Source organism: Leuresthes tenuis, unplaced genomic scaffold (assembly GCF_036924035.1).
Source record: "Leuresthes tenuis unplaced genomic scaffold, fLeuTen1.0.hap1 SCAF_3, whole genome shotgun sequence".
In the NCBI taxonomy this organism is placed as follows: Eukaryota; Metazoa; Chordata; class Actinopteri; order Atheriniformes; family Atherinopsidae; genus Leuresthes; species Leuresthes tenuis.
In genome coordinates this window covers 9,837,028-9,857,483 of record NW_027325357.1, presented here as the reverse complement: position 1 = coordinate 9,857,483, position 20,456 = coordinate 9,837,028, and the positions used below count along the sequence as shown (strand labels likewise).

Genomic DNA, 20,456 nt, shown 5'->3' with positions numbered 1-20,456 from the left:
TTTGTAGCAGCTGTTGAAATCTTTGAACCAAGTCACATGGTTAACTGCAGATGTGCTAAAATATATGAAAACATTTGACTACAAGTTGCTTGACAGATGTTTTATCTGCTGCCTGATCAAAACTGTAGATGGACTTTTTTTTTTTTTGCTCAAGAGCTGCGGTTCTACCCCAGGACATTTCAAGTCACCAAATTGTTTGGTTTTCCAGACGAACAACCTTTAGAAAGTCGAGTTTAAAATTTTGGTAAATGCTCTTTCTTGTCAAGAACTGGCACAGAGATTGGAAGGGGCGAACAGGCAACATTTCATGCATTTGGTCCTAAAACTTTGGAATTCCACGTCTCCTTTTCAATCTTTGTGCCCGACTAAGCAAGCTGCTACAGACTTGAATGATATTAACCTCCTAAAGTGCACACATTTCCCCCAAAAGTTATTTCCTTCAATACTTGGAAGTTTTAAAAAGTACTAGATATAAATTAAAAAGCAGCGCTTCCCTACAGAGGAACCATCTCGTTGTCCAAACTGGCTTCTAATTCACTGGACTATTTTGTACGAATGCTTGAAACACATAATGGATGTAGATTAGCGTACACGCACCTGTGTCAAATTTCACTAATATGAAAAACGTTTGTTCACTCTGAAGCGTTCATTATTTTTCCTTACTACTGTACCCAGTCTTATAGTTAAGCTGTAGTGTGTTCCTTTCAGTTCTGTGGGAGCGTGTGTGTGTGTGTGTACACGTGCACTTGCAACTGCTGGATGGGGGGGGTGGGGGTGGTTATGGGCAAGGGTGGGAGGGAGCAACGTGTAAATAAAACAAATAATTAGTGTGGAGGTGTTTATTTTCTGTGTCAGTGTAAGTTAAATATTCTAAAATAAAAAAAAGGACATGTATTATTCTCTATTGTGATTCATGGTACATATAAAAAAAAGAGGAAAAAAAATGTAGTTTTATCTTACATTTCAAATGCTTATCTCTATGGCTTCTGGCGATACCCGTACCATTTTATAGATTTGTCAGCACAAAATGCAATAAACCAATACCATTTTATTACAGCAATCGTGTCTTGAGTTTTTAATCATGTCTTGTTTTGATCATGACAACAAAAATACAAATTAAAGAATACTGTGCAAAACTACAAAACACAAACTGTAATGGTTGGAAAAGAACAGATTCCATCAAGAAACCAAAATGTACTTCAGAACCTCACTGTTTAACTTGCTTGTAAAAAGACAATAAAATTCTTCAGGCGAACAATCAAAAATACAGACAATCAGCAGTCTGAAATCATCCAATTTCAACACAATGTGTGGGGGGGAAAAAAGGGTCATAAAAACCTTTACAAAACGTTCCTACAGTCTACCAAGACAAAGCTGGTAAATGTGTAACACAGAGAAAGATGCGGTATCTACTGCTATTAGAGGGGGAGCGGGGCCACACATGAATAAGCCCGTCAGTAGTGTCGGGGATACATGGACATGGGTGGGACCTGGCCCATGGTGGCTGCTGATCTCTGAGGTGGCTGCTGAGAGGCCACGGGGCCCACTAGACTGTTGAGAGATGGTCCACTCTGAATGAGCGTGTCAAGAGCTTTCTGGACACTCGGGTTGTCGAAATTGATACCTGAAGCCACCAGAGGGGCTCTCTGACCACTTGGTGCTAAGGGAATGCGGCTCGGCGGGGTGCCGTAACCCTGAGATACGGCTGTGGGTGGCCCAGGCATGGCTGGGCGGGATGGGTTTTGGGAGGGAGATGGGCCAAGAGAGCTGTAGGGATGAGACTGGGGGGCAGCAGATTGGTGGCCAACAGCGCCCGTCCCAGAGCCGCTGTTGAACAGACTGAGGATTTTAGCCTGCAGCTCCTGTTGATGACTCGGATTGGCCGAGGCGCTCGAAGTAGTCGACAGGCTGTGGTGACTTGGCTGTGAGGCAGTGTGAGTGGATGGAGGGAGTCCTGCAGATGACAGCTGGCCATCATGGTGCACTCCTGCAGGAGCCCCAACGTGGACCGCAGCTGTAAGGGGACACGCGCAATTACAGTGACCACACACCCATTTAATGTACCGTAAATTCCAGACTATAAGCCGCTTCTTTTTTCCCAGGCTTTGAGCGCCACGGCTTATAATACAGTCCGCCGAAAACATTTTGCCTCGTAACATTAGAACATTAAAATTAACGAATATTTCACAGTGGTCCAATGAAATCGTACGATAAATCAAACACACTTACACTGCGAAATTATTGTAAATCTATCATTTGTACTCACCCTCAACATGGAAAACAAACGAAGAAATGCATATGATGCAGCTTTTAAATTAAAGGCGATCAATCTGAGATGAGATTGTGAGAGCGACAACGAAGAGACTGAAGTGGGTGACCAAGTTCTGAGGCTGTTCAATTCGGACACTGAAGAAGGTGACTTTGATGGTTTTAGTGCGCAGGAGGAAAATGAAGAAGGCGTCTTTTTTTAAATTTTTTTTTTTTTTTAAACCAGCAGTGTTACGGGCACTGTTCGAAAAAAAATGCATTTGCAGTTTGTATTTGTTTATGTTACCATACGCATTTATTTAGAAGTTTAAAAATCCTTATGTGGAATATCTTTCTGTGTAAATATCTCATATTACAACGTGGACACCTGCGGCTTATAATCCGGTGCAGCCTATACAAGTACAAAATGGATTTTCCTTCTAAAATGAGAGGGTGCGGTTATATTCAGGTGCGCTCTGTAGGCATATATATTATAGGTATATTTGTGCACAAGAGTAACTTGTAAAATGTGAACTTGTCCTTTAATGAACTTATTACCTGCAAGAGGATCCGCTGTGCTTCGTACCAGCCGAGCTCTTTTGTCCTTCAGGTACGCAATGAGACTGTCCAGTTCTTCTGGAGTTAAAAATCTATCCGACAAGCACAGTTTAAAAAACTCATTACTACAAATGTGAGTAGGTTTAATTCTAAAGAAAAAGAGTTTTCATAGAAACCTATGAGAACAATAGTTTAATCAACATGTTAAACCTGATACCTGTTCTCTGACAGCAGTGTGACGGCGGTGAGCACCGATGAGGGATGACCCTCTCTGTCAGGCTCTCTGAGTAACACGTCATCCGCCATCTTCGCGGCCTTTCTGGCAATCTCCTCGCGTTCTTTTTCGCGGTTTTCGACTTTGTAGGTGTCATAGTTGTGGGCAACCAACATCATGGCATCCTGCATTGGCATGTTTCGATGCTCTGTGACAACAGTGGAATCCAACAACACTTGATTAATCCCAAATGGCAAAATTCACCTGCAGCACATAGACTCGATAAAGAGTGATTGTAAAAGAAAAGTCGATGCGTTCCTGCTGTGGAAGGACCCACAAAAACAAGCACGACGACAGAGGGTATTCATTCCTTTGAAAGGCTGCGCTCGCTACTTCCGGAGTGACACGACTAATGCATGCGTGTTGCTGTGAATCACCTTGAGGTGTTCCAAACAGGATGTTGACGGTGCAGGAGCGGTGCACCTGGTGCTGCTGGGTAATGATGATGGCAAAAGGAGTGCGGGCTCGGCCTACATCTTCCAGTGCCTGGGTAAGAGACACTTCTGTGTTGAGGAAGATCAGATCCACCACCATTCCCAAATCACGGACTTTCCGCCCGACCGTCTCAGCATACTCCCTACAGTTGTTTTTGAAGCACAGGTACAGGTAGAGAGACACACACACACACACACACACACACACAGACAGAGGAGCGATATGAAATGAAAGCATGCCATGTCCTGGTTGAATATTTACACAAATGCTTCTGCTCCCTGTAAAGAACAGAGAGAGTAAACTTACTTCTGCGCCTTGTTGACGACGATCACGGAGCAGTCAACGGGACGTTCAGTGTCGTAGCGCCGCTGGAGTTCTTCATAGTACTGTCGATACAGTTCATTACGACGACGCTCCTCAGGTCGAGCGCGATCATCTACTGTTGAGCAGGATAGAAAAGTCTCACATCAGTGTCGTCCTCATTTATTTCAGTAAAACGGCTGATAAAACTAAATAATTTGAACCTCAGGCTACATTCACACTGCAGGTCGATTTTTTCCCCCCGTTCACATCATAATTTAAATGCGACTGCCATCAGATTGCAGTGTGAACAGTCTGAACTGCCCTGACGTGACCCGCATGTGCAGAAGAAGAAGCCCAAGCTCTCACTTTGTTTCCACTGACCAGCTCCATCAAAGGTGTCTGTCCATTGTTTACATTTGAATGTGGCCTGGGTCTGATTTGTGCTGTTCAGAGAGCAGTGTGAACGCAGCCTCAGTTCCACCTCTGACATGCAGCAAATATGCAAAATACTTCAAAGAAATTATGTTTACAACACAATTTTTTTTATAAAAATCATATTATCAACAGGCCTTTTGCTGTAAACCTGTGCTCCATCAAAAGAAAAAGAAAAATGTTTGAGGTAGAAAAAAAATTACTTGAGGTTTTACATGAAGAACAAAGATTTTTTTTATTGAAAACACTCGGGAATGTGTTCTCTTGAACAAATGAAATATCATTTCAGAGACTTTGATTACTCTGTGCTGTAAACTTACCTCCTGGCTCACGGCGTCCATTCCAGGGATCCATGTAAGGGTCCCTGTAGGGTTCATCCTTCCTCCTGTAATAATCCTCGGCCCCGCTGCCACTGCGGTAGTATCGTTCATAATCTTCTCTGTTATGTGGAAAAGATTTCAAGTTCAGAAACAAATATAGACAAGTCATTTGGGACTTGCAGCTGACATGGGCAAAAGTCAGTCACCTGTAGGCAGAGTCCCGTGGGTCACCCCGGATGTCCTTGTCTCGGCTCGCCGTGCTGCGGTATCGATAATCGGGGTCACGGGAGTGACTTCCTGGTCTCTGCTCTCTACCAGAGTCCCTCCCATCGCGGCTGTCCCGAGGATCTCGTGTGTCACGCCCATAAATGGGTGAACGTGATCGAGGGCGGGGCTCTTTGTTGTACGGGGCCCTGAGAGAAACGTTTTCAATTAGTGCGAGAACAGCAAGAGAGAGAGTTCCTATGAAACACCACAGTGGGTATAACTTATTAACTGGTGACATGAAGCCTAGTTTCTTTCTCTTTTTTTAATCCAGGTAGAAATTAAACTCTTCAAGGATCTTTAAAAGAAGTCCAGTGATCCTGGACAAGTACAATCATCAACCATCTGAAGTTAACCGATCACCAACTACCATTTTAACAAGCTGGTTCCTTTAGCATATTCCGCTCTACAAGATCATTTGTTTCCCATTCCTCAGAGACACGTTTTGTTTTTATGTTGTTTTTATGTTGTTTAGGCCTTGTGATTAAAAAAAAAAAGAAAAAAACCTCTGGATATAATCCTATTGCATGATGTTCAAACTCAAGTCGGAAAGTGAAAGGTCAACCAAAGCTGTTACCCCAGAGTGTATTTTGTGGAACCTCTCCGGTTTCCTCACATTAACATTTGCATTTAATTAAGGGAACCGTCTCGCCTTCAGCCAACACCACCTCCGATCCGTAAGCAGAAGCTCGGCTGTTTTACGTTAATACACCCGATTTTGAGAGTTTACATTTATTTGACACCGCTTCGTTACGATTGTGCTCGTTCTCCTAAACGTACTGTCAGAGATGACGCTCGAGTTACGTCATCCTTGCCTTCTACTGTATGAGCTTCCTTTAAACGGTCTATTCTAACTAAGCCAGCCCAACCCATTTGCTCAGGTGGATCAAACACATTGCAAACTTTATTGAAGATAACAGCAAAACATAATTGCAAATGAGTGTAAAAGTGCTCCAGAAAATGATGGTGCCACCTTCAGCCTTGAGGGGGCTTCACAGACAGTCAACTTAGAAAATGCCATCAAATCATATTAGAATAAGTGCTGTACACGTTGTTTTTATTGAAATCATTGTTGGTTGGGCGTGTGTTGAATTGTTAACACGTGGCCAGCTGTGAGCTGGTTTAGGTGCTACAAGTAACCGGAGTAACCCTTTGCTTGTTAATAAAAAAAAAATAAAAACATTTATTTTGATCACAGGTAGCACGACGGAGCTTTGTCATTTTAAAGATGCTTTCCCACGGTTGGCGTTTTATGCACGCACAGACGCAAGCAAGCGGATGGCTTAACGTTATTCCGCTGATGGATGGTTGTAGGTGTTCAAGAAAAAACATTTTTAAAAAACGAAAAAAAACAACAACACAGTAATCGTGCGGTGTAATGGAGTCGTAAATGCAAGTACACATTTGTTGACCAGTTAAACTCCAGGTTCCCTGAAGCGCATTTTCAGTGCGGCCCGTTTGAGAACAGCCGTTTCCCATGATTAAAACCGTTTCAGGGCACATAAATATTTCACTTGAGACCATGTTGTTGGATGTAAGACAGTAACTAATGTTTAACCTGAACTTTTAGACACAAGAAGAAATGTGCGGTGGAAAGCACACATCAAAAAGCACTGTGGCTGAACACCATAAGGTCAATAATCTTGGAGACAAAGACACTTAAATTACATCAATATGTCTCTGTTCTTTATTTCAATACATAGGAATTCTTCGAGTGAGATATTTATTGTTCCATAAACCATCACAAACCCATCCAACGATGCAGCAGCTTCCATGAGGACTTCACTGGTGGAAATTACAGGTGGGGAAAAAGTTAAACACGCTTTTTTTTTTTTACCCGACACCTCAGAGGTGATGGTCAAAATCCATTTTGCGTTACTTTACCTTCGTGGAGGGCTCTGCTGGGATTGAGGTTTAGCTTGCCGTCGCTCCACTGCCATATTTACATCTGAAAATAAATCAATCCAAACGTTGAACATAACAATGACATGTAGATCAGCTAATGTTGTTCACGCAAAATGACTGGCCGCGTCAACACTTTCACGATCCAGGAGAAACCGAGTGCCAGGATCCAAATTTGAAAATCCAAACTGGGCGAAAGATCAGAAAACAGCGGAATTGAGTTGCCAAATCTGACAAATTGAGATGGAATGAACAAGAAATTCAGGAGTTTCTCCTTTTTAAAATCTGCTTGCAACTGGCAAAGGATGAACGAAGTAGTTAGATCAGAGTTGAAATTAAGAAAATCCCGACAGCACAAGTGTCCCACATAAGTGACGCAAATAAATCCACGATGAGCTGAAATCCAAAACACTACTGCAAATAAAACAAGAGATTTTAAAGATTCATCAGAATGTTACAATGCACTTGTTTATTGTTGGTCAGGGCTCCGCTCTTCTCATCAAACACATACAATCCATTAAATGCTGAGTGTCAACACATACTGCTAAAATGGCGTTTAAAAGATCAGAATGTCATAAACAATTTTACAATTTTTTACCAAATAAACCAGTAAGACCAAATGCAACATATGTCTGTGCGTTCCTTAAAGATGGGGACTGGAGCAGTGGTGAAACTCAGGGTTTACTGAGCTGATGCACAAAGGAGGAACTACACCCTGATTTGGACTCAGCCAACCATCGCCTCACTGTTGCGTCACTACAGCATTCTTAACTGCAGTTCCCATAACCCTCAGCAACTTCTCGGTCAAAAAGCAGCTCAGATGTGACCTTTGACAGAGATCCTCATGAGACACGAGTGGAGTTTATTGTTTAAGACGTTTAACAAATGTCATGCACTGGGATTCAAGTGAAATCCAGTTCCTATAATGCACTTTGCCGTTGTAACATACAGCTCAGACCCAGTGCCTAATTCAGAAACCAGTTGTTTTGACCACCATCTGCTGCTGCAGTAGCACCACCTCTTTACACCATGCAGGATGCAAAAATACTTCCAAAGACTGCTTCCGATTACTCCTCTTAGGCCAGTTTTGCTCACTAGTTTCCGCCACTTCCGTAGCAACGCAGTAATCATAACATGCAACATTAGTTACCAGGGCATGCGTTACCGGATAAGAGAGTTTCTCTGGGTACTGACGTTTGAATTTGAACAAATGTTCAGCCCTGGTGTGAGAATATGTTGCATATGATCTTAAGGATTTAATCCTGCACAGACAACTATTAGCTTTAAAAGCTGCATTTTTGCACTTTATAGGCATTTTTAATGATAACAAACGAGATTCAAATCATCACTGCCATCAAGAAAAGAGAAAACCTTGACTTGAATCTGTCATTTTCTTGTTTTTATGGCCCATTAAACAATTAATACGCATCCTCTTCAGCCATACAATCACACTTTCTGCAGGTAAGGCTTACCTATTTTGTAACCTTTATATATTCTGCCTTTTTGGGCCGCCCTTGCAGCCTCAGCTTCCTCAACACGCTCAAATTGTACAAATCCATACCCTCGAAACAAGGATACGCCTGGAAGAGGAATATTTTAAGTGGCACAAACTTAAGACCATACTAAACATTTGGATACCTATCCAGTTCATCAGTAGAAACATTCTTGCATTACATAGTAAGATCAATGTTTAAGTTAATGCTGTGTCTAAAATATTCCAACAGCTGTGACATTCAGGGACAGCCTTCCTTATGTAAACTGCAATCAATTCAAACTGGCAACTTATCGCTCATGAATTTACTAACCGACTATCTTCCCGTATGGGCTGAACAGGCCTTCCAAATCCTTGTTTTCCATGTCAGAAGTCGGCAAATTCCCGACAAAAATTCTTCTCTCCAAATCTCTCGGATCATTACTGCTGCAGGTGCGTGAATATCGCCCTGGTGACGGGCTGTGGCTTCTTCTGCGAGACATGACTAGATCCCACGGTTTACCGGTTTCTTTCTTCGTGCGCCTCAAATGCTTGAACAGGTTCGGGCTGTTCACAAATAAGCGTCTTTAAAGCGTCCACGATCCTGAAACATGTCAGTGAGTTAAGAAAAGAGATCAAATTCCTTCAAGGATAAAGAGTTTAGTTGATCAAAAGTTGCAGATCAAAATCACAAAGCTCAAGACAAAGTAGACTCAAACGCTGAAATTTAGTTTTCAAAAGCAAATGTCAAGGGTGAAAAACCTATGTGCGTGTGAAGCAGCGTCTTCGCGATGATTGTCTGTATCGTTTGTCTTTTGTTTTCTCTTGTGCTCATTAAAATGTTTTGAGTGCTTGCCTTAAAAAGTGGCCCAAGCAACAGTTTTGAAGGTTGGTGAATATCAAATGCACCCCGATCAACGACGAACGTAAATTCCCTCGCGCAGGCGAGTGGAAACTTTGCAGAAGCGGCCGACGACTTTATTACGTTGATCGACAGAAATGATGAAAATGTTAGAATATCACCGCAAATGTTCCACTTTTGCACTGATCAGAGAAGCGCACTTGGCTGCTCCTCCTGCCCGTGAAATTTAACGGTGGCTCATCTTTTGATCGAAGCGGTTTACCGGGTTCGGGCGCTTCAAATGACGGCGACCTTTAAAGCCCGTTTGATGTGCGTCTCATCGTGAAAATTTCCCGGAAAAATGGAACAATATTAATTGGCCGTATTATTATTTCACTTAAAATGAGGAATGAGTTTTCGCTTTCTTTGTTGAGCCAAAAACTTTGAAAACAAATGCTAAATGTCCCAGTAACAAATAAGAAGTGAAGAAATGGCAACACTGCTACAGAGGCATTGAAGGAGAAACATCATTTTGTAGCTCAAACCGCGGCATGAAAAGAAAACCTCCATCACTGCCTGTTTTGTTCTGAAAGTATTCATGTTTTGAATCGGAGGTGAAATGACTCATTTTGTGATGTAAAATACAAAAAAAGGTACAAATTCCAAAGTTGTACCCAGTTTTTGAAACAAAGGCACCAAAGAAGAATATGTTGAGGAGGGTAAGACCTTCTCTCCCACCAAATTTAAAATGGACTGTCGGCAATAAGTTACGATTACGAGTCACACATTCAACAAGTTTGTTGGTTTATGGTCACACCGCGCAAGAGAAATCCACCAAAACATGCAGACGACTTTCGAGCAGCACTTTGTAAAAATGAAATGAAAAGTTTGTTTTAAAATGTCCTCTTCTGTTGAAATAGTGGAGCCATCATGAGAAAATCCGTTTTAAAATGAAACGACAGGTTTATGGCCGACTGAAAATGTCAAAATTCAAATGTTTCTTTTAAAAGAAAGCCACATTCGTCCTCTGGAGAAATGCCGTTTTTCTTTTATTCTCCAAAGAAATCGACACCAAAATGTAAAGTGATGTTGAGAATAAAGATTCTCTTGAGCACAAACGTACATTACATTTCAGCTGGAGGTAAATGCATACATGCTTTTCAGGGAGCAGCCCCTTACATACCTTAACTTGAACCTGGATGCCCTGGATTCGGAGTCTGCCTACTTTTGAAGACCCAAATATCTATAAAAAAAGGGAAAAAATTAAGTTAGCCAGAGTTTAAAGAATGAGTCACTTCAGATGCTCTGAGCTGTCTACAATAACTTCACAACATACCGATTACCAAAACAGAAGAAGCTGAGTTAGTTTCTCTAAGGCTCCTTCAGACAAACTGACCCAGATTAACTTTGAGTCATAAGAAGAGTTTCTAATTTAGAAAATAAATAAATAAAATTCAAATTCTTGACATTTAACTCTGGCATTTGTGTAAATACATCATGAGACAATGTATTTGAATTAATTTGGTGTATTGGCACCACGCTGTGGTGAAATACCATTCAGACGTTTAGCCACGCGACCCTGGGGGAAAAAAAATAAAATAAATTCATGGAACCATCCCACTTGGAGGACGTTCATTCAGCTTTTTAATATAGTGAAAAAATTAACAAAACACATATGACATAAAATTGTTTAATTCAATATCTGAATGTTCTGGCTTTGTAAATCGTACCTAAAAAAAATCTTAATAAAATTGAGATTTTCTGCTTCTTTTTTTTTTTTCCTATGAAGTAGACGGAAACAAATTTGGAATCACCTTGTAATTCGTATTTCTAAAACAAAACTTGCACTAGTCTACATATGCATGAGTCTGCAGTTAAAAGAGTGCTTGCAGAGCTTAGTGAGCTGCTGCACCTGACCGATAAATGAGAAACGTGCCCCCAACAACAGAGATGCCAGTGGAAACAACAGAAAGGATTATAAAACTCCATCAAGAACGTTGTTCAACTCAGAGAGTGACAAGAGATATTGGTTGTTCGAAATCAGCCAGGTCGGAACTTTGGAGCAGATACAAACAAAGTGGGATGGTCGCGTTAATTAGTTAAGAGAGGAAACTCAAAGCGTTATGCCTTGAAAATAGAAACTGTGCACCAAAGGGGATCTAATACAAATAGGCAGAAATCAGAGTCAGTGTTTGTGACCAAACTGTAAGAAACTGGCTGAAAGAAAAGAGATTCACCATTGTTACCAAGTTGTAGTTCAGGATGGTAATCCATTTTGCCATAAAAGCTCAATGACAACTTAAGGTGGAAATGAAAAAATAAAAGTTTCTTAAAATAAAAAGGTGTCATCTCATTAATCATTATAAGTTAAGGCTATGCCTAAAATAATTCAGGCTGCCATAAAAGCCAGACTACAAACCAAAAAAAAATTTCTTTTGCATAATTCGATGAATACTCAGCTATTTCCTGGTGTCATATCTGTGTTTTTACGATGCAAAAAAGCTGAATGAACATCCTCCAAGTGTGGTGATTCCTTATTCTTCTGCCAGGGATTTTAAGAAGATTAATTATGCAGTAAATTATCTGGCGTTTGATGATGCAACTTGTTTTATGTTATTCCAACAGCTCAAGTTTAGGTTAACACGTACATATGTTAGATAAATAAAACAACCACTGACTCCAGATATGCACTGTGCTTACGGGGCCAATTTACTGGGCAGCACCTCGAACTGACTGGTTATCATTTGTGAAAATACTTTACTCCTACAATGGCAGCTTATAGCCTTATGTTAGCCAATAAGCTAATGTCGTTGTTTCGATATGGAGTCCATTCTAACACACATGCCAGTCTGGTTGCAAATGGCGTGCTACGCACGACAGCACAGGGTATGAAAACAGATAACCATATAATTTAAATCTGAAATCCATCATCTTAAAACTGAGAACATCTTTCTTCCGTTTGTTTGCAATCACTCTTTAATATATTGTTAGTTGTGTGGTAATGGTTAAGCTACATGTAGCATTCGCTGTTAGCTACTTAGCATTAGCTACATGAAAGGTTAAAACCAAACAACTAGGTTCACAGTTACAAGTCGTATTTAGAAAACGAGTCACAGTGCGTATTATTATTTTATAGACAACGATGCAAATGTGTACTTACCACCAACGTATGTCTTATTTTTATTTCAGGTCTCCCGATGCCACGGACAACCACTAGCCGCTCTATGGTAAAACGTAGCAATATACCGTTTATGAGTCCGAGCTGCGCATGCGCGTTTCTAAAAGCGTTATAATTCAATATCCGGGGTTTCAGCGGCGGTGCAGCATCGCGCGACTAATGACCTAACGCCGCTTTTCTGAGCACAGGAGACCGCAAGATACCAAAAATAATAGTTTCTCTCTTTATTCATAATATTGTTGCGTGTTGTTAGTGGTTGGTCGGAGTTCCTAGCATGCTCTGCTCCACTGAGCTAATTGTATTATTTCAGAGAACTACATTCTGTGTAGTGGATGTGATGTTTTAGTTTTTCTCCTTTTTTAAATCTAACCTCACATCGATTATGCTGTGTTCTTTCGCCAGCAGCTGGAGGGTGTATTTCCCCATGAATGAAGTTTATTTAGTTAGTTTTCTTAACTTTTTGCGAGTCACTGGTGTTTAGGGAAACAATGACGAAGCATCCAGGGTCAAACCGGTTGTGGAGGACAAAAGGTTCACAACTCACCACCTGGACTGGAAATGTAAAACTAGTGCAACATAGCAGAGCAGATTATTTTCAACTCAATTCGCTTTCAGTTTACCTTCTCAATATTGTTACGGAAATGCTAAAGAAAAATTATATGGTCTTTGGAATGTTATGAATAAAACTCACAATAAGCCAAGTGACAGTATACATAAGATGTAATTAACTCGTGGATTTCGGTGAGAGAACAGCTTTCCGGTTTTGATGTTAAAATGGGCTGAAGAATTGGGATCTGTTCAATCAAAATGAATAATTTTGGTGTTATCTCACCCAGTCTGTTGGCTAGTAGTGACTGAAAAACATGCACCCCTTCTATAACTTATGATAGTTCCACAACGATCTTTCTTCCTGAAATCAAGCAGCGAACTTAACTGATAATGGGCAGATACTTTTAGTGTGGTGACTATGCAAAATGCAATGCACAATTGTATATTTTTACTTTTGAGATATCAGTTTAGTAGTTTTCATAGATTTGCATAGATACTTTATACTTTTAATCGAGTTATCTTGACTCATACTGTTTGTTTAGCTGTTTTTGTGAAGTGCTGTGAAGCAACACTATCTTTCTATTTCTAGTAAGTGAGAATAAAAATAATTTTGAAAACTTTCAGTTTTTCAGATCTTACTCTGACCTGATGACGGGACAATGAGAATGAATCTGTTAATCCCTGTTGAAGTTAGTGACTAAATGAGGGGATATTTTTATTTTATGGGCCTTTCTATATGTATTTGGACAACACTAATGCTCCAATCAAAGAGTACAGTATATACAGTTGTAAATTTTTAAATTAATCATCTGCCCCAAAGAACTTGAAGTTGGTGGGGTTGCCAGGTTGGAAAATGATCAGCGTTATGCTTTGGATGAAAATATTGTATAATATGATTTTCTCAAGATAAAAACGCTGCTTTAGATCGTGTACAAATATAACAGTTAATCTAGAGAGGGCATCAGAATTTATCATTTTTGAGGAAAAAATAAAAGTGTTTTTAGACTCTGATAAGCATTTCAGCCTTCAGAAAGTTGATCAGTTATCTATCTAATTCGCCAATATTTATTCTTTTTTTTTTTTTACATATACTATTTATCTGTGATCACATCTCTGTCTCTAAAGTCAGTAATTCGACCAAATGCAGGTTTTTGTCACCGATTTCCGGACTGGGCGGTGAGCTGGGAGGAGATGCACACATACCTGGCAACATCTAGCCACCGTTGCTTTGTTAACGCTTCACAGAGTCAAGATGGCAGATTTCGAAGAGCTCAGCGATGAAGAGAAGGTATTATTATTCAGAAATTATGTTTCCTTTTACGTTTAAGCGCTTTCTGAGACGGCATGCTCTGTACAAAACTCTCGGCGTTGCATGGATTGCTCAATGGGGCGTTTTAAGTTTTGGTGGAGCTAGCTAAACCAGAGCAATGTTGTATTTGACAGTTTGGAGCTGAGCATTAAACCTTCCTCCAGGGGACATTTCCAATGTAAGCTTACACGTGTTCGATTCCGACCCCGTGTGTCCAATCTCACAAAAGTGAGTGATTATGCTGTCTAATTTAGCATGAGTGTGCATGAAGAATAATTAGCAGTGGTTAGCTAATGCTAAACCGGGGGAAGTCGGGCTACTTCCTGCATCTACAGTAAGGACAGAGCATCGCTGCATAACACCACCCACACCCAGTTTACTACACAGTAACTTAACTTCCTCAACTGGTCCTGATAAGATCAGACATTTAATCAAGATGCACATACTCTACTTTTGGTCTGTTTTGCGTTTGCGTTTGTCAGGCAGTAACTTTTAGCTGTGGCTCTTAGTGTCGGCAGATGCTGCCCTGCAGTGACTCGTCGAGCCGCCTGCATCAGGCTGCAACATGTTGTAAAGATACGCTTTGCATTCCTATGGCTGATGGTGTGGCCAGGAGCTTACTCCTCCTGGTATTACTACAGTAAACCTTTCAAATGATTCCAAATGTAATGACAAGATTGAAATTCTTGAACTAGCATCCATAAACCTGATTTTTGTTGTTGTTGAAAACCATGACCTAGAGGCTGAGTCTGAGCCTGTGAGGGCTTTCTGGGATCTGAATGGAGTGAGGGCTGCAGTGAAACTAGGTTACTTGTAGTAAAGTCACTCTGCTCTTTCAGCCGGATAGCCCAATTGTAGGTCAGTGCCAGCTTTAACCCCGAAGGCTTTAATAATCCCGCCTGACTGATGGACCTGTCACTGGCACAACCACATATTAACCTAGCTGTGAGGGACACTAAGAAGTAGGGCTGGTTAAAGCTAAAAAAAAAAAAGAGAGCAGGGTTGTTGTAACTCATTTATTGATAACAAATGCTTCTTCTTCTACTTCTACTTGTCATAAGTTGCGGTATGAGAGCAGAGGCAGCTTCTAACAACTAGTTTACTTGAAGATTTTGACACCACGTGCTTACACTTGCATACTGGTGGCTAAGAAAAGCCCTTGTACACTGCATACCATCTAAGGAGTGGTCAAAGTAGAGCTACCCAATCCAGCCAAGAATATTAACCCACTGCCCTTCTCTTCTCTCGTGTGGATACATGCAACTTTTTCACTTTACCTGTTATATCAAAAATGAATTGTCTTGATTTAAAGAAAATAATTTCCCCTTAATTACAGTTTCTCAGAAGAGGAAGACCAAGTGATGCTTCTAGGTATTTTTAAGTATTATGATGAACTTATTATTATTTTCAGGTCCGTATTGCAGCCAATTTTGTGATGCATGCCCCTCCAGGGGAGTTCAATGAAGTTTTCAACGGTGAGCCTTCTTTATGATTTACGTCTTTAATTCAAGGCTGCCTGTAATAATCACCTGTGAAAGAAAATAAAGAAGCTTATCTCACGCTCATTATTTTCAGATGTGCGTCTTCTGCTCAACAATGATAATCTTCTCAGGGAAGGGTCATCTCAGTAAGTTTAATTTCTTCAATTTGGTTTTCTACTCAGCAAATGCAGACTGACTTTCTGCATCCGAATGACACTTTCGGTTGTAATCTTTTCTTGAATACAGTGCCTTTGCCCAGTATAATATGGATCAGTTCTCTCGTGCCAAAATTGATGGATATGAAGATCAGGCAAGTATTCTTTGAACTATTTTCTCATCTCATCAAACCAGACAAAACTGTAATTGTAGTCCCCGTGTTCATGCCTTCATGAGCTCGCACAGTAACAGCAGGTTTCTCCATCTGCGTCCTCTGTAGGTTCTGATAACGGAGCACGGAGATCTGGGCAATGGCCGCTTCTTTGACCCACATAACAAGATCTCTTTCAAGTTTGACCACCTGAGGAAGGAAGCTAGCGACCCCCAGCCCCACGAGGGCGAGGCGGCGCTCAGGTCATGGAGAGACGCCTGTGATTCTGCTCTGAGGACCTACGTCAAGGAGCACTACCCCAGTGGAGTCTGCACCGTGAGCTCATTCTACCAGTCTGCACTGCAGCTGCCATGTTCAGCACTGCACATAATAACTGATTCTGTCTAATTTATTTCAGGTTTATGGGAAGACAATCGATGGCCAGCAGACTGTTATCGCTTGCATCGAGGGCCATCAATTTGAGCCTAAAAACTTCTGGTAAGTTGATAGCGGTTAAAGGGTAATGATGTCTTTTTAAACTTCTTAATCAAATCTACCTGGAATACTGTGGTTGTGCTGGGTAGAGACAGTGATGCGTTTAGGGTCAGCTTTCAAGCACTTTCCTCTACATTTTCTGTTTCCAGGAACGGCCGCTACAGATCTGAATGGAAGTTCAGTGTCTCACAGTCTACAGCACAGCTGGTTGGAGTCTTAAAAGTACAGGTGTGTTGACTAATCATTGGGTTCAGTGTAAGGTTTCTTGTGAGGTTAATCTCGATGCTTTATCGTATTGTCCCAGATATTATTTTCTCTGTGTATCACAGGTACATTACTATGAGGATGGGAATGTGCAGCTGGTCAGCCATAAAGATATACAGGAATCACTGACTGTGTCTGTAAGTCTTTGTTTCTTTTCTCTTTATAATACTTCTCTTCAGATTATTATCTTGACTGTGATGTGTGCCACAGTTTTTAATTGATTCATTTCTTTTTTGTTTTTAAGCAGAATGAGAGCCAAACTGCAAAGGAGTTGGTGAAAATTATTGAGGAAGCTGAGAATGAATACCAGGTACGTGGGAATTGCCTTAATAAAAACTCTGAGAGCAAGAGAAGACCCCTGGCTCCCAACGTATGCTTGTAATATCCTATCTGACAAGCACATTGGAAATGCAAACAGCTGGTGCTGTTTTAAATGTCTTTGCCTTTAAAAGAACAACCTTTTTTATAATTTTTTTGTTTTTTTTTATTTCTTGGTTTACGACATTTTGTTTGAGGCCCTTACAAGATAAGATTTTTTTTTGTGTAGTTGTCTTTGTGCAAAATTCTTTGTTTGTATTTTGCTTCCAAGGAGCCAGAATGTCTTTTTAAAGTCCGCTTGAGAAATAGTTCTACGGGTTTCGTCCTGCTGTGATTGACTGGCAGCCTGTCCAGGATGTACCCTGCCTCACACCCAGTGGCAGCCGGGATAGGCTCCAGCCCCTCCACGACCCTGAGTTGGATTAAGCGGGTGTAGAAAATGGATGGTTGGGTGGAAGGGTTTTGTCCTGTTCTCATGCCTGAGCGTTTTGTTTTGTTTGTTAAACCGCTGAACATTTCAGGCCTAAAAAAGGCTTTAAAAAAAAAAATGTTATTGAAAATTAATTTTTGTTATCTATCTATAACATTTGCAGACATTTGACAATAACAAGTACAGAAATGGTCAAGTATGACACAGTTTGACAGACATAAAGTAGTATTGTTGTACCAACAAGATGATTCCCAAAAGGCTATCGGCTGATAACTTGGCACATCTTAGTTGTAGTTTATGCTTTAACGTCATGTCGACTGACGTGCACCTCCCAAAAATTCTAGCTACGCGTGGCGTAGATGCGGGCTGTAAGGGCTGTGATTGGTCTGCTCAGAACGTAATTTCCGGCAGTTGCTTTTTCCTGTCTTAATTGCTGTATACAGCGAAGAAGCTCATTGACATTCGAAATGATCTACAGTGCATTTGTTCATCCAGGATGTATTCACACCAGTGAATTCACATCCAGAGTAGTAAATTCACCCGTTCCCAGCCTCGGCTGGTCGTACAGACCACCCCCGCGAATGTCTTCTCTGTTGCCTGCGCTTCAACATTTGCAATATAAGCATTTGTTCTTCATTACTTATAAGTTCCAACTACAGCTGCTCCACTTCGGTTGCCATTGTTTACTGTTGTTAACTGTGACCGGAAGAAAAAGCAAGGATTCAGCCATAACCCCTCAAACGTACCGCCACACCTCCCTACCAGCATAGTGAATTGCAGAGCAACGTGTTCCCTCGACGCAGAACTTCGAATGCTCAATGAAGACGTCACGTCAACGACGTTCTGGAAGAGTATAAATCTATAAATCTAGCTTTAGCCTGGTGTCCTTGAAAAGTGGAGGATAACGGAGAAGAACTATCTACAGCTGATGAACTGAATCTAAAAGTGATGTCCTAGTAGGAATAAATCCAGCAAAGACCAGACACATGATGTGAGAGATTTATCTGACCCTTCAGTTGATCCATTGACTGTTGGCCAAAACCTCATCAGAAATGGTCTCCATGGAAGAGTGGCTGTCAAGAAGCCATTCGTAAGGCAGGGAAGCAGGCAGAAAAGGCTGAGCTATGCCAAATGACACAAGAAGTGGAATGAAAATCAGAATATTATTATTCTTGAAGCAGTGTGGGATCATCTTGACAGAGAACAGAATTAAAGGCAGCCAACATCCAAAGAAGAGCTTTGAAAAGTCCTTCGAGAAGCCTGGAGAACTATTCCTGAAGACTACTTAAAGAAATGACAAGAAAGCTTGTCTAAGAGGGTTCAGTCTGTGTTGAAGAATAAAAGTGATCTAATGTTAACTTTTAAGCTTGTTAGAATTGTACAAACTGTCTTTCCCTTATCTTCTGCATTTCCATTTATGTTTGTTTCAGTTTATCACTGAGACTATTCCTTGTTTTCTCAGCATTATATAAAGAAATGAGAGGTGTCACACTGACAAAATAAGTAAAAACTGAAATTGCATCATAGTATATTTTGTGTCTATTGGTAGAAATCATGACTGATGTACCTTTTTTTTTTTTTTTTTTTTTTTTTTTTTTTTGTCTTTCAGGTGGCCATCACTGAGAACTATCAGACCATGTCAGACACCACATTCAAGGCCTTACGTAGACAGCTCCCAGTCACCCGCACCAAGATTGACTGGAACAAGATCCTCAGCTACAAGATCGGCAAGGAGATGCAGAATGCCTAGAGGTCGGCATCTGTCGGGGGTTACGACAGACTGGTCGGGGAGAAGCTGTAGCAGCATAACGTACTGTATGTCCTTTCAGAGAGTTACAGGTTCTGTTGGGGACTAAGTTGGAATGCCTTCATTTAAAAAAAAAAAAGAAAAAAAACACATAAAGTGGTGTTTCTGTCGCTCATTTCTAACCGTATATTTTTTATTTTTTAACAAATAATGCCTTTGGTTACACTGTGAAAGTTAGGCTGGGCCCTGCCATCCAAATTCTCACATCTACATAATACGTTGTAGTGTCTGGTTACCAGGATATCTAACAATCCCTGAATGTAATACTATGGAAAAAAACAATGTGTAGCTCTGAGTCAATCATTAATGAATGCATGTGCGAGCACCATATGTCCAGGAAGGGCTTTACAAAGAAAACACCATATCTGTTTTATAGTTAGGACTATAATGATGTCCACACTAAGTGCAAAGATGGTAAACAGGACATATGGATGTAGGGGAAAGGTCAGGAGTAGGAGGAGGGACTATTGTATGAATAAATGGGTTTTTAAAAAAAGATAGGACAACGGGCCCATCCTCGGGTAAACATAGTAAATAAGACGTAATGGTGGAAAATTGGGGAAAATACGCCATATGAAAGGAGGAGCCCGGGGAGGAGCAACCTCAGGCCCAGATTGTATAAGAGAGGGGAACTTTCAGAAGAGACTTCAGACTTAGCCCGGGCTACTTCTCATGTATGGTCATATTGTAACTCTGCAATAAACCATCATTGGACCGCAAACCAGCTGAATCTGTCTCATCTTTGATGCTTCGTGACTTCTCATCTTTAACTACTGAGTATAGCATATTAGGTAAATTGAACGTCCACAGAAATTCTACTGTCTGCATGTGTCTGATCCTTCAGTGTTTCAGGGGATGTTGTGACTTTCTGTGGACGTTCAATTTACCTAATATGCTATACTCAGTAGTTAAAGATGAGAAGTCACGAAGCGTCAAAGATGAGATAGATTCAGCTGGTTCACGGTCCAATGATGGTTTATTGCAGAGTTACAATATGACCATACATGAGAAGTAGCCCGGGCTAAGTCTGAAGTCTCTTCTGAAAGTTTCCATCTTTTATACAATTTGGGGCCTGTGGCTGCTCCTCCCCGGGCCCCTCCCTTCATATGGCATATTTCCCCCATCCTTCCACCATTGTGTCTTCTTATTATTATGTCCCTATTGTCGCACATGCATTCATTAATGATTGACTCAGAGCTACACATTGGTGTTTTCTATAGTATTACATTCAAGGATTGTTAGACATCCTGACACCACAGGGACACATCCTC

General features: G+C 40.9%; 2 protein-coding genes across 5 annotated transcripts; one reads left to right on the top strand and one right to left on the bottom strand.

Moving 5' to 3' along the window:
• Positions 1–1,046: 1,046 nt before the first annotated feature.
• Positions 1,047–12,316, bottom strand: ncoa5 (nuclear receptor coactivator 5). Of its 4 annotated transcripts, none has more exons than XM_072381726.1 (12): positions 12,208–12,316; positions 10,231–10,290; positions 8,541–8,810; positions 8,208–8,315; positions 6,718–6,781; positions 4,776–4,982; positions 4,570–4,688; positions 3,821–3,953; positions 3,457–3,659; positions 3,023–3,227; positions 2,806–2,897; positions 1,047–2,014 (listed from the first exon to the last, which is right to left on the bottom strand). In XM_072381726.1, exons 3-12 carry the CDS (start codon positions 8,707–8,709, stop codon positions 1,455–1,457), a joined length of 1,860 nt encoding a protein of 619 aa, XP_072237827.1. In that variant the 5' UTR covers positions 8,710–8,810; positions 10,231–10,290; positions 12,208–12,316; the 3' UTR covers positions 1,047–1,454. The 4 variants fall into 4 exon arrangements, with proteins under 4 accessions (XP_072237827.1, XP_072237828.1, XP_072237829.1 ...); XM_072381727.1 differs by having other exon boundaries at positions 3,457–3,656; XM_072381728.1 differs by lacking the exon at positions 8,208–8,315.
• Positions 12,317–13,957: 1,641 nt separating this feature from the next.
• Positions 13,958–19,281, top strand: LOC140303099 (F-actin-capping protein subunit alpha-1). The gene is made up of 10 exons (XM_072381721.1): positions 13,958–14,062; positions 15,495–15,558; positions 15,659–15,710; positions 15,811–15,874; positions 16,001–16,207; positions 16,290–16,369; positions 16,516–16,594; positions 16,696–16,767; positions 16,878–16,940; positions 18,988–19,281. The coding sequence occupies exons 1-10, from the start codon at positions 14,027–14,029 to the stop codon at positions 19,126–19,128; spliced, it is 858 nt and encodes a 285-aa protein (XP_072237822.1). The 5' UTR covers positions 13,958–14,026; the 3' UTR covers positions 19,129–19,281.
• Positions 19,282–20,456: the final 1,175 nt, after the last annotated feature.

Bases quoted from the DNA above. Each gene is read 5' to 3' on its own strand.
- ncoa5 (XM_072381726.1), bottom strand. From the start codon at position 8,709: ATGTCTCGCAGAAGAAGCCACAGCCCGTCACCAGGGCGATATTCACGC. The intron at 6,782-8,207 runs GTAAGCCTTACC...ATTTATTTTCAG, and splicing joins ATATAAAGGTTACAAAATAG to ATGTAAATATGGCAGTGGAG. The intron at 2,015-2,805 runs GTAATAAGTTCA...GTCCCCTTACAG, and splicing joins CACAGCGGATCCTCTTGCAG to CTGCGGTCCACGTTGGGGCT.
- LOC140303099 (XM_072381721.1), top strand. From the start codon at position 14,027: ATGGCAGATTTCGAAGAGCTCAGCGATGAAGAGAAG. The intron at 16,208-16,289 runs GTGAGCTCATTC...AATTTATTTCAG, and splicing joins ACCCCAGTGGAGTCTGCACC to GTTTATGGGAAGACAATCGA. The intron at 16,768-16,877 runs GTAAGTCTTTGT...GTTTTTAAGCAG, and splicing joins AGGAATCACTGACTGTGTCT to AATGAGAGCCAAACTGCAAA.